The 14,103-nt window shown below is 33.3% G+C and overlaps 1 protein-coding gene across 1 annotated transcript; it reads left to right on the forward strand.

Moving 5' to 3' along the window:
* Positions 1-2,755: 2,755 nt before the first annotated feature.
* On the forward strand, positions 2,756-10,808 carry LOC142609042 (uncharacterized). Its single transcript, XM_075780685.1, has 10 exons — positions 2,756-2,817; positions 3,950-4,178; positions 6,207-6,308; positions 6,527-6,696; positions 7,431-7,564; positions 7,669-7,846; positions 8,285-8,843; positions 9,205-9,317; positions 9,444-9,687; positions 10,569-10,808. The coding sequence occupies exons 1-10, from the start codon at positions 2,756-2,758 to the stop codon at positions 10,806-10,808; spliced, it is 2,031 nt and encodes a 676-aa protein (XP_075636800.1).
* Positions 10,809-14,103: the final 3,295 nt, after the last annotated feature.

Here is a 14,103-nt window from a genome sequence, read left to right on the forward strand (position 1 = left end):
TGAAAAGGAAATGTGAACCATGAACTCGCCTCTTGAAGTAAGGATCTTTTGGGCTATGTGAGCCTAATCCATGAGATATAAGCTTATTTTGGGCTTTATAGAGATTTACCCAAAAAAATCAATAATATGTTGATGTGGCATGAGTTACCAATGAAGCAATGCCATGTGGGCCGAAAAAAGAGTCATCAACACATTCTAGTCACCATCCTTTGATAAGTAGACCCTGCATTCTTCAAACCAAAAGGCATCACCTTATAATGATAATTTCTAGTGGGAGTCATAAAAGCAGTCTTCTCTTGGTCGACTAGAGCCAATGGTATCTAATGATACCCCTAAAAGGCATCCAAAAAGCTCATCCGAGGATGTCCAACCGTCGCATCCACTAATTGGTCTATTCAGGGTATCGGGAAGGGGTCCTTTGGGTAGGCTTTGTTTAAGTCCGGGAAATCTACACACTCGTCATTTCCCATTCTTCTTCTTCTTCTTCTTCTTCACTACCACCGTGTTGGCCAACCATTCTGGGTAAAAGACTTCTTTGATTGCCCTCGCACATTTAAGCTTTGCCACTTCTTCTTTAACAGCCTCAGCATGCTCTCTAGATGAACAATAAGGTGGTTACTTCTTCAGAAAAACGTTTGGATTGACATTCAAATGATGACATATGAAGTATGGGTCCACTCTAGGGGCTTCATAGGTGCTCCAAGAAAAAACATCCAAATTCCTTTGTAGGAAAACTAACAACTCATCCTTCTCTTGAAGTGGCAATTGGACCCCAATTTGAAAAAACTTTTCTTCATCAGCATCTATTGTAACCTTCTCTAACTCCTCGCATTTCGCCTCTTCATCCATGGCATCTGAGGATACTTCCACTTCCATTAGTTGCTATAAAGCCTTGTCCAAGGATTCGTCTTCAGACTGGTGTCTGACAGCAGCAACCAAGCATTGCCTTGCCATGGCCTGACTTCCAACTAGTTCCTCAACATGGTCCCCAGAGGGATACTTCACCTTCAAGTGCAGAGTTAAAGATACAGCTTCCATAGCATGAAGCCATAGTCTCGCCAAAATGGCAGTATAAGGTGAATAAGCATCAACCATAATGAAACTAACCTCCACTACTCTAGAGCCCACCTGAACGTGCAGCTTAATCATACCCTTTGGGACAGCAGTCTTCCCATCAAATCCCACTAGGGGGGAATCATAATTGGCCAAATCTTCGGGCTTCAGCTTAAGCTCCATATACAGATTAGAGCTTGGACAATGACACAATAGGCCCACAACAATGAATTTGTTAGAGAATGGGTTTAATGTTGAACGTTTAGTCAGTCCAATAAGAACCACTACGGGTTAGTTTAATCTAGGAATGAACGTAAATAACAAGTTGAAGAGAAAAGCACTCCTTGATCAAGTTCGAGGATGGTATGTTCTTGTATATATTTCTCAAACTTACACAAAAATTCAAGTTCTTTGTTATATAGAGGTTTTCTCTCTTTTTTGTCTGATCCCCTTTTCTGTAAGGGACTCTCTTTTCTTTTATACTTCCTCATTCCCCTCATTTTAACCCTTCATCTGTTGATTAAGTAGCTCATCTTGTTGATACTTGTCCCATCATAACCTTCTTGAAGTCCTTGGTGGGTAACTATAAAGCTAGAAATCACTGTTCAGAAATCACTGTTCAGGCATCACCTCCACATTAATACGGCAAGTTGTTTAGGTGCAGAGCATTCAATGTGGTGGTCCCAATTTTAATCCCAGATATTTCTCAATTCCTTGTTGATTCTCCTTTCTCCAAAACTTATTCTCCTTCCAAGCATGGTTGTCCCCCTCCCAGTACTTGTTGGGTGATTGGACTTCAAGCTTCCATTCCGTTTCCCGAGGAAATTTGTCTGCTCAGACAATATCTCTTGCTTATCCTGACCAGCTTTTATTCTCAGCCCGACAACCTACTTGCCTTTACTAATACTTGTTTGTCCTTATGCTCATTGTTGTCCTCGAGTATGACCCATGGCCCAATACACTTATCCAAGCTGCTGGCTCTGGGGGTCCCTACAATTAGCATTAGAAAAAATGAGTTAAAGGAAAAATATTTTAAGTCAACATAAAAAGTATAGCTTATTTTAAGGGATTATTTTTCACTAAATTTTTGTTATTACACAAAAAAACTAAATAAAGAAAGTTATGAGATTGTTTTCTAATTCATTTAAAGTTGCAATCAAACATTAAAAAATGAAATAGTTTTTTATACAAATAAAAACTATTGTGTACTACGGGAGTATAATTTTTCCCTCTCATAAATGGGTAGGCCTTACTTATCATGGGGTTACCTCTCTGTAAGAGGGAGAAAGTATACACTCGGAGTACAAAATATCAGCCTATATAGAAAATAATACCTTTAGGAAAAAAAAAAAAAAAAAGGAAGAAAAAAAGTTTGTAGAGTAACATATCCTTTTTGATTTGGGCTGGGCTTCTGCTTAACAAAATAGGCTCGGGCCGAAGCTCAAATAGTGACACGTGGGGGTTGGAGGAGGTGTAGTGTTGCATGGCTATGGGCAACGTGGCAAAATATGAGAGAAGCATGAATGAGAATGAGTATGAGTCATCAGTTTTTTTCTCCTACTAAAAAGGGAAACGAAGCTACTACTGCTGCTGCTAAAAATGATTTCATTCATTCGGTTCGGTTTTTAATTTGCACAATTTAATCACTGCGCGCAGCTTGAATAAACTTTATGAAACCAACAGTCTTAAATTCTATAAATATATGGCCGATCTGAAGAAGCATCTTTCCTCCATAGCCAACGACGTTGTCCACAGATGTGCACTGTAACTCTTTCTCTCTCTCTTTTCTTTTTTTATTATATCTATCTATGTTTTTTTGAAAATGAATAAGTTTTAATTTGGTGCTCCTGCTACTGCTCCATCAACCTGTTGACCCGATCACTGCTGCCAACAGTAGTTTCATTTACTATATATATATATATATATATATATGAATTAGAAATTAACAATTCATCAAATTCAAGTCTATATAAAGAACTAAAGCTCAACATTATGAAGGGTTTTCCCTGTAACCCTTGATATAATTCAAAATGCTCATTTCTGTCCACGCAACCCATCATTTTTTATTGTTGTTCTCCCAAATCACATATTAATAAAAGGGTGATCTTCTTCTTCATCTTTTTTTAATTCAATATTTGTTTAGTTTGTGCTAAATTCATAAAAATTAATTTTTATTTTTATAATATGTGTGTGCTCTATATATATATATATGTGTGTGTGTGTGAGAGAGAGAGAGAGACTTGTTTGCGTTTGATAAAGCATATATGTTTATCGTTTGATGTAGTGACATATTGCAACAACTCAATGAAAATGCTGATATACTAATATAGTCACAAATATCTATAAAGCCCAGCCCAATCCAACGTGAGACTCACACAATACACACACTCAATTAAGGAGGAACCTCAATTAATTGTGACTACACTTGTGGGCTACGTTTTTGTACTCCCATTCCCTGGGAAACTTTTTGCAGTCCCACATCAAAAGAATCTTCCCTACTTTCTGCCTTATAAGCTTGAAGCCGAAGGAGTAGTGTACCATCAATTATTAATAACGGATGGTACACTACTCCTTCGACTTCATGCACAAAAGCAAAAAGAAAACAAGTATATATTTTCCTTGAGTCGTCTTGTATATATTAATTAGTTGTCAAGTTAGTTTTAACAATATCAGCAATGATAACTAATAGCTCAGTATGCAATGTGTGGGCGTGACATGTTGACCCACTTCTTTATTTAATTAATAGCTTAAGCTTTTGAGTTATATCTTTATCTGACACAAATTAAGAAAAACTTAATTTTCTTTCTATTTGTTTCCAAAAGATTTTTGTTATTTATTTCTATTTTTCCTTCCATTCCCTATAACTAAGATGATATTTATATATGGTTTCTGCCAGGAAACTAGATACTAGCGTGGATAAGTTGGTGGAAGAGGTTGAAGCTGGATGGAACCCCGAAACTAATGGTTATTCAAGGAAATTTGTGGAATTTTGCAGTGCAAAGGCTCTTACATACACGTGCCAAAACATAGAAGAAAATATTAACAATGGATCGTTTAGCCGGTTCACTTTCGACATGATGCTTGCTTGGGAGATGCCAAGCTCTACTGACGAGGAGGCTTGCATGGTGTGCTCTCCTTCTAAATTCTAATTACTATATTAATTTATAATGTGAAGAAGTACGTACTGTTATGTACTTCTGATTTATGATTAATTAGATACCATACGTGATGAGGCATGAAATATCTGTTAATTATGATACTTGCTTAATGTAATATAATAATCTACATACACGAGTTATATGTAGATTGGTTTTTCGTGAAGATGACCTTTGTATTTATAGCACCATCTCGTTTAATGAACTAATAAAGCTATTCCTTTTAATGTAGAATCATCTGGTAGTTGCAGTAAGTGTTTGAAAGTTTTATTCAACATGCATTCCCCTCTATTAGTAAGGTGATTGATATGTGTTCATAAAAAAAAATGTGATTGATATGTAGAAAACATTAAATCATGTTTATTTTTCGACCACATTACTTTAAAAAAGAATCTTAGTGATAATCTCTGCGCATTGTAGTAGATGGAATTGTAATTTCAACTTTTTTTGTCAATAATCTCCTCTCTTATGTTTTCAATAGTCTCTCCTTACACAAAAAAGAAATATGGGGTTCAATTCCCACCTACATAAAAAATGATTGGTGTCTTGGTCTAATAATATAGAACTATTATCAGGAACAGACGTCATCGGTTGAAACTACAAATGACACATCATCACTTCATTGTACATGTTAGGGACTAAAAACACTAACTTTAAGTGTCCTAGGACTAAAATCAGTCACTATTTCTTTTCTTTTTTTTGGACGAAGAGAGATTATTTTTAATTTACTTAGGAACCTTCAAGACTAAAATTATTCATGGACTAACATTTAGAAACCAATGATGTATTATGGCCTTCAATTTATTTTCATACTTCTAAATGGTATTGAGAATGCAAGGTGGAGTTCAAAAGTATATTCAACGGAAAACTATTTAGTTATTGATATCTAGTGACAACAATATTTGGAAAAAAAAAAAAAAATCCTAAACTACCAAATGCATGCTACACACTCACCCTTCCGATTGTTATTTTGTAAATGTCCCGTCATATTATAGACAATTATACCCTAGGGCAGGAAATGTATAAGGCTGATTAATTTCATTTTGAAAGATGATATGGAAATTTCATTGTCAAAACAAAGAATTCCTCATCAAATTTTCAATCAAAACACAGTCAAAAGAATTTAAAAAAAAAAAACTAAAATAGTCCTGAGAAAGTTGATTGACTATATTCTCCCTGTGTTTTTTTTTTTAACTTGAAAAATAAAGTGGGCTTAAAAGGTCAGTTGTATTTAATACTTCTTATATTCTAAGATAGTAGCTTGATATTGTCATATGAAAACCCAGCACCTAGATTGCCATCTGGAGTAGACTACAGAAAATAAATGTATTACCTTGTATATATTTTATACTCAACAATTTATGTTTGCTACTTTTTAACTAAGTCAGTGTCAGGATCCTCTTTTTATTGCTCATTACTTAATGCTTGTTCAGCCATTTGCTTGATATGCCTTTCTCCTACTGCTACAATAAACCAAATATAATTTCAGTTTATGGCCTTTCTACTAGAATTTTAACATTGTTGAAGGCAAACCATGCCGTGGGAATAGTATCCTAGGTCAATGCTTCCTCCCATATGAAAGCGACAGCATCACATAATAATTTAAGTAAATTTCCATTCAGCAAAAAAATTTAAGTTAAACTTCTACAAATTTGTCAGACCTTTAGGATAATGATGAGTTGCACCAAGCAAGCATCAATTTTGATTAATGAAGCTCAACTTGGGCAGGCTAAGACTAGATGTGCCACATTTGTTTAAAACGTTTTGCTTAGTTTTAAATGGTAGAAAATGGATACTAATTAAACAATAAAAGTCTACATATCAATCATCTTCACCATAAATCCGCTTGAGTGATCTTAACTTCTGTTTTACTGATACAAACAGACATCATTTATATTTTATGCCTTTTTAACTAGTGTGTTTTTTTTTTTCTTCTTTTCCCCACTCATATCTCTCAATTATTTATTTAGTTATGTTGTTGATTTATGGTGTTTGTAGGAATGTGTGGCAAAGGAGAAAGAAGAGGGGAAGGTATCCGTAAAAGTGACTCAAGAACAAGATGATATTCCTCTTTTTTATTCAGACATCATGCCACTCCTTGTAAGCTACCCTTCATTAATTGTTGTTACTATGGAGCAAGCATTACTTTTCTTCAAAATTAGCCTACATCATGAAATATACCTCATGAAGCTAATGGAATTTAAGTTCAAGCAAAGTTGAGACATGAAAATGGGATACTTTAATGATATAGCCACATAAGTATCAGTAAATCTCCAAATTAATTTTATTTGGACTTACTTTGTGCACTATGTTGGTAGGTTGATAACGAGCCTAATGTTGGAGAAGATGCATTTGCATGGTTGGGATCACTAGTTCCATTAGTTTCAGATCCTGTTAATGGAAGATTTACCTTCGAAACTCTAACAGCACCCACAGGCAACCGACTGCATTTTCCTGCATACAACAAATTTCTAAAAGAAATTGACAAGTAATTTAACCTCTTGTAATCTTTTTTCTACACCAATTATGTTGTTGGAGAATAGGTATAACACTTTTAAGGGGTAAAATTGGTTGGTTGAAAATAAGGATTACTTAATTCTACATCAGACAGAGGAACCACATAACAACGATGTTCATGCCTGATTTTCATCTGAATCCATTTTAGGTCAATATAATTCTTTTTTCTGGTTATACCTGGCACAAAGTCTATAAAACAGGCTTAAGTTTAGATATCATACTGTTATAGAACTTCTTATGCCCTTTTTCTTTCCCTCCAAGTCAAACAAGGTAGATTGGTAATAATTTTCTGCCCCCAAGTGGTATAGATAATTGTGATCATAAGGGTACATTGAATAGATCATCTGAACATGCACAATAATATACTTTTATTTCTTTGGACTCCGCAGGTTTTGAACATGAATTTAGTTGACAGCATATTTTTCTATTAGCTATTGAGATTGCATAAATTTTTTTTAAGCTTTAATTTAAACTACTTAGTTGAGAAATTGGCCTTTTTTTAAGATTAAGAAAAAAAATATACATATTCTCTCGAAGTATGTGCATCTTTTATGAAATATACACTTTTTAGGCTCGAGTAGTCTTCTTCTTTGAGGGGAATGGAAGGTTACTATCTAATTCATTTTTCTTTAAAATAAAAATAAAAAATAAAAAGCATTCACGATGCTATAATACACCATTTGAATTAATTCTTGTTTTTTGTAGATGCATAAAACATTTGCAAAAACAAGCGCCACCAAATGGCGTGGAGCTGGGGGATGATGAATTTATATTGCATGTCGAGGGAACTGCAAGCTCACAGAGAGTGGTGCGCCACATTGGAGCAACAAGTTGGCCTGGTTTGTCTCATAATTTTCTTTTATTAGTGACCAATTGGAATGTTATTATATTTAATTATGTACATGATTATTGCTTGAAGTTACCACAAAGGTTGTTTGTCCAGGTAGGCTTACACTAACAAATTATGCTCTCTACTTCGAGGCTTCTGGAGTTGTAACATATGAAGATGCCCTTAAAATAGACCTTTCCGAGAACAAGGAACATAATGTGAGACCAGTTTCCACAGGCCCATGGGGTGCTCCACTTTTTGACAAGGCCATACTATATGAGTCCTCCGAATCGTAAGAATACTTTCATATACATTAAAAGTATTAACATTGGAATTTGGAACTCACATATGCTCAATAGTAGATAAGCTTGCTTATATGTTGGTGCTTTAAGGGGGCACATCTCTTCTAGTTTCCCTATTCGTTGGGAAAAATATGGCAAACAATAAGTAGTAGTATCAATTTGTGTATCACAATAATTGATTCTTTGAAGGACCACGTATTAAGGCTAAACAACTGCAACTTTTTTGGGATTAGAGCATCCAGATCAATAGTTTAAGAGTGGTGATAATTTTTATCTAGATTGTTAAAAACCAGGATACGTCATCTTTTAAATAGTGACCTCATGCATAGACATATGCCTAAATGCATCACAAATAGGCAAGCTTGTCAATTTCAACTAAATTTTTGCAAACATGATTTGTAACTGTTACTTACATGCCAATTTTCTAGATCCGAGGGAATTGTACTAGAGTTTCCTGAGATGACAAGCTCCACAAGGCGGGACCATTGGCTTGCACTCATCAAGGAGATTATGTTCATGCACAGGTTCTTATCAAAATACAAGGTGGAATGTCCGATACAAGCATGGGAAATGCATGCAAGGACAATATTGGGTATCATAAGGCTCCATGCTGCAAGAGAAATGCTAAGAATATTGCCCCCTACTCCAACAAAATTCTTGATTTTTTCATTGCTTGATGAGCTACCAAAGGGAGATTATATACTAGAAGAACTCGCAGAAAGTCTGAAGAAGATCAATAGTGGTCACCCATGCAGTGCAAGTTCAAGCCTCAAAAATATGAACATGTCACTGTCAATCATCTCAAGTGTAGAAGTAAAAGAAATTGGTGAAGAAAATGTGTGTGCAAGTGGCCTAGATGACAACAACTCCTCACTTGAGACTGCTATTAATCAAGCTAGAGAAGAAGAAAAGAAAATTGCCATTGCCAAAGCTACCACTAAGGGGTTAAAAGAGGAAGGAGTCGCTGAAAGTACCCTTGTTTTTATGGTGAGTACATAATAACAATCTATGGAGGCTGGGTAAGCAGCAAAAATGCAAAAGTCATGATATGCAGTAATTTTTATACTTATTTCCCTAAAAAGAAGGGTTTTGGGTTGGGGGAGTTGGGCTACAACACCTCGAAGTTTTAGGAAGAAATGAACATTACTTAACATTATGTGTCATGCATTGGCTAGTCTAGGCCAACCAATAATAAGTTTGGCTGGTTTAAATTTATTTAATATACTTTGGTTCAATCCTATTTAATTTCTAAGCATAAACAAAACGTTAGTACGTTTTTCAATTGATCAAATGTATTAAATGTGCTTCTTAATAGAAACTCATGGGTGGTCCTAATGTTGATATTTAGGAGATACTAAAGCCAACTAAAGGTGTGTTACTTTGGTTTGAAGAAATTTTCACATGGGAAAGACCAGCAACTTCCCTTGTCGTCGTTGTTGCTACTCTTCTAATCACATACAAGTAAGTTGTTTGTCATGTCATTTATAGTTTGCATTTGTTTTGGAAGAAATTTTAAGGTGCTTAATATGTCCATCGGTCTAGTAAGTTGTGAAGGAATATATGGTTAACAATATCTTGGCATCTTAGGGAGTGGTTTGGCAAGGCAATTGCAGTTTTCTTTTTATGGGTGGTAGCAAAGATGATCCAAGCAAGACAAAAAAAAATTAATGAAAAATGCAAAGAGATTGTAGTCTGCTCAGCCTCTGACCAAACTACAATGGAGAGCATAGTCTCAGCTCAACACGGATTACAAACTGTTCATCAGGTGGTGCTGACAGCGAATATAGCATTATTAAAATTATGGTCAATATTCATCTCAAAAGCTCGTAAGGTACTATGGTACAAACCTATGCATTCACTTTCATTCTACTATAGATTTTTTGGCACATAATATTGTTTTGTTGTTTGCATACTTTGTATTAGCAGAACTAATAATGTTGTTGAGTAAAAAGGAAGTTTCCCTGTCTTTGTATGCCATCACTAAGATCCAATAAAAATTATATAGGTTAGTTCTTTAATAAAAAGAAGTAATTCTATTTTGCCTTATCCCCATGAATAGGATCAAACCTTATTCCATGGTATTTACATGGGATTCCTCTTTCTTATTTTGAAGGTGAAGCTAGATTGATTTTGAAGTAGCTTGCACAAAATTTTGATGAAATGGAACTTGTGTTATGGGCTTTAGATAAGCAAGGTAATGACAACTTGTTGAGAAACAAGAACAATGGCTTAGCAATAAGCAGCTCTCTCAGTTGTTGATATTAGATAGGAACTTAGTTCATTTGAAACTTTTTTCAAAGGGAAAAATGAGATGTAGGAAAGCTGTAATGCTCTTTTTATTGCTGAGAAACTAGTAGGAAGTGGATATGTTGAATCTTACAAGTGTGGAATTAAATGTCATCCGTAGCATTTAGGATCTACTCTTCGATCCTCAAAAAACAAGTAAAATAAGAATATTGTTGAATTGTGATACATAACATTAGAATAGGGTCAAGGTAGAATATGGAAAGTAACAAATTTGTGAATTTCTTCTAGCTCTTAGGTTAGCTACTCATGCCGGTAACTGATACAACGTGAATTTGTTAAGATTTTTATTATTTATTTAGAATTTTTAAGTCTAGAAATAAATATTTTTAGTTGCATGATTATGCTTCTTCATTTATTATTCCATCAATTTCAGTTGCATTAAATTTGTTTTTCCCTTGGTTGCAGCATGCAGATATAGTAATGATATCGATGATTGGATTAGCAATTTTACTAGCAATAGTACCACTGAAGTTCATTATTATGGCTATCACTTTGTATTGCTTCTCCATGACATCAAAACTAGGGAACCAAGTGGGCAACAACCAAGGAAACAGACGGCTACAAGAATGGTGGGACTCAATTCCAATTATACCAGTTCGTGTTGTGGACGAGCCTGAGGACAGCCCTACAAGCAAATCTATATGATATCATATTCAGTATCATACATAGTTTTTCTCTTACTGCTTGTGTTGGCAATTATGACTCCTAGAATGTGCAATCTTCCAGCGACGTATTGTCTAGACTGAAATGAATTCATAGTATAGGTACTTATATGCATGTCCTTATATGCATGTCTCTACAATTTTTTTTTTGAAGAATATGTTAATGTACAAGTCACATATCCTACACATGATTTTTCTCTCTCTCTCTCTTCTTTTTTTTTTTTGACATTTGCTTTGGAAAGAATTTATGCGTTTAATCTGAATTAACAGACTTATACTCTTACTCATCTATCACCTTCTATGGACTACTATGAGAGACTGCAAAACCTGGAGTGCTCTCAAAAAAGAGATTTGGATGCTTTTCAAGGGCACCTTTATTTTTGGGTAAGTAGTGTGGAGTCGTCACGTATTTTTTTATACAAAAAAATAAGAAAAAATGAATATAAATTACATGATTAAAATACTTTATTGTCATTGATTGAATAAAAATAAATACAATCTTGGTAAATTGAATCTTACAAGGCTTTGAGTCCTAGTTACAATCTATGCAAAAGAATACAAAGATTTTTATCCTAGTTACAATCTACCCAAAGATAAAATTAAAAAAAAAAGAAAAGAAAGACAAAGCATAGGTCTACCTATCCAAAAGAACTAAAACTTGGAGGCTAGGTTACGGAATGGGAAGGTGTTAGACACCCATTCCGCCTAGACAAAGTCTGATTTTTTAGACTCTAATGACTAGTATACCCTTTTATGCATGATGTGAATGATATGTTGCATATATATGACAAACACTTAACCAAAACTAACTCATATAAATTTATCTTATGAATGTATCCTCTTTTTTAGAAAAATTCATACCTGTTTTGTGAATAAAAATTTTTTTATTTGATTTATTAAAAAAGAAACCAGGTCTATTTTTGTGTAGATAAAAAATTCGATTTGTAAAGGAAATCAAATCTGTTTTTATGTAAAAGAAAGAACAAGGTTTTTTGCAAAAAATATCAGATTTGTTTTGGAGCAAAGTTAAAAATGGTGATTTTTATTAAGAAACATCAGATATATTTTGTGAATAAGAAAATCTAGATTTGTAGAAGAAAAAAAATTAGATATTTTTTTTATGAATAAAATAAGAAAAATGCTTTCTTTTTTAGAAGATGAGCTACACTCATGAAATAAATCTATTTTACATGCATCAATCAAAAATCATCTCAAAATTTAACTTCTTCTTTTAAATTTCAAAATCTGCTATTTTGTGACAAAGAAATTTTTTTTCTTTAAAAAATCAGATGTGTATTTAATGAAAATATAGATCAGTTTTGTATGTAAAAAAAAAAAATATATGTATTTAATAAAAATACAGATCAATTTTTATGTGTAAAAAAAAAATCAAATCTGCATTTAATGAAAATACAGATCATTTTTTGTGTAAAAAAATCAGATCTGTATTTAATGAAAATACAGATCAGTTTTTATGTGTAAAAAAATTAGAACTGTATTTAATGAAAATACATATCAAATTTTGGGAATTAAAAAACAGATCAGTATTTAATGAAAATACAGATCAGTTTTTAATTTAGAAAATCATATTTGAAAAATTCGAATTAGTTTTTATTTTAAAAAGATCTTTGTTAGTTAGCAGATTTTGAGATTCAAGAGAGAAATCATAGCAACAAAAATCTACTAAGAACATATTTAAAGAAAAGTTTAAACAACACATGGCAATTACATAATCAGAAATAATAAAAACATCCTAAACATATTCATGCATCATCAAGTAGAATGAATAAAAAGGAATAGAAGAAGGAAAGAAAAACTACCTCTTGCATGAGCGTGCTCTTCTTAGTGAAGGAATATTTTAGGATTCAAAGAAATTTATTCAATTACAGAAAAGAAATTCCTAAAGCTAGAGCCTTCAGAACATCTTGAACGTAAGAGAAAAGAAAAGAATAAAAGAGCTAGAAAGAGGGGAGTCAGAGAGCATGAAAAAGTGTGCTGAATTTTGAGATGTATCCTCTATTTATAGAGGCTGAGATGTTCAAAAAATTAGCTAAATGATCAAAATACCAACTGGGACGCGTCCTTATCTCTAAAAAATCAAAAATGATGAGTTTTATCTCAATCCAAGTGCCCTCAGGTCGTGGCCCGCATTTGTGCCGATCAGCACTCTAAAAGTGCCAAATGGCCCTTTTGGGTGCCAGTCCTGCATTTGAGTTTTGATCCACTTTGAACTCCTTTTTTTAGGTTTTTTGAGCCGAGACTTGCACTTAGATGCGTTTTTAATCCATATTCTAGAAATTAAACTCATTTTTCTAATGATTCAGGTCTCTTCAGCAATGATTATCTTGTAGATAAACATTCCCAAAAGTCTTGATAATCCACAATTTTATTGTTACATGATTTTCCTCTTTATTCTCATGCAAGCAAGCTTATTTTTTACACTAACTATTAACTAATCACAAAATGATTTAATTAATTTTAATTGTCTAACCAATCAGAATTAATTTAAATTAATCATGTGTGGTTGATTTTACCTAAACAAAATGCATACAGATCATGCAAACTTGATCATGCCATATCTTCTAATCCGACGGTCCGATTTGGAAATCAAGCATACTGTTGCGATCGTTAAAACCTCAAGATCATTTTTATGATATATAATGAATGAACTAATGTATGTAATGCAATCACGAATTTTGAGTATATAAATGGTTATTCTAGCCATCTTCCTTAATTAAATCATGGGTGCAAAATCGAGTGTCTACAACTACTATAGAAGTCCAAAATGGCTAACATGAATTTTGTAATAACAAAATGTGTTGGAAAATGTGCTCTAAATCTCTTCTTTTAAACAGATTCAAGTTAGCCTTGTGTCTAGTAATGTGTATGGTAAAGTATAGAGTGATTGAATAAGAAATTTGGCTTCGAATTCCATCTACACGAAAAATTAATGGGTATTTTAGCCTGATGATAAAGAGCAATTATTATGGAATGGACGTCATGGTTGAATTTTTATCCTATCTATTCTTATCTATTTAAAAAAGCCTTAAGCCTTTTGATTTTTGATTTTTCCATTAAAATAAAAACAAGTCTATAATATTAGACTATTGTACTTGTTTTCCGTTTTCTCTTTTTTCTTTACTTTTTTAAAAACAAAATAAAAGTCAAAATTAATTGTCGGTTTAAGAACAGCTTATTTAGTTAAAACTGAAATTTTTTTTTACTGAAAGTACTGTAAATAAAGTTAAAAGGTAGCTAAAATAATACCGTGAGACCCA

This window comes from Castanea sativa, chromosome 9 (genome assembly GCF_040712315.1).
Source record: "Castanea sativa cultivar Marrone di Chiusa Pesio chromosome 9, ASM4071231v1".
Taxonomy (NCBI): Eukaryota; Viridiplantae; Streptophyta; class Magnoliopsida; order Fagales; family Fagaceae; genus Castanea; species Castanea sativa.

Bases quoted from the DNA above. Each gene is read 5' to 3' on its own strand.
- LOC142609042 (XM_075780685.1), top strand. From the start codon at position 2,756: ATGGCCGATCTGAAGAAGCATCTTTCCTCCATAGCCAACGACGTTGTC. The intron at 9,318-9,443 runs GTAAGTTGTTTG...TTGGCATCTTAG, and splicing joins ACTCTTCTAATCACATACAA to GGAGTGGTTTGGCAAGGCAA. The intron at 9,688-10,568 runs GTACTATGGTAC...CCTTGGTTGCAG, and splicing joins TCATCTCAAAAGCTCGTAAG to CATGCAGATATAGTAATGAT.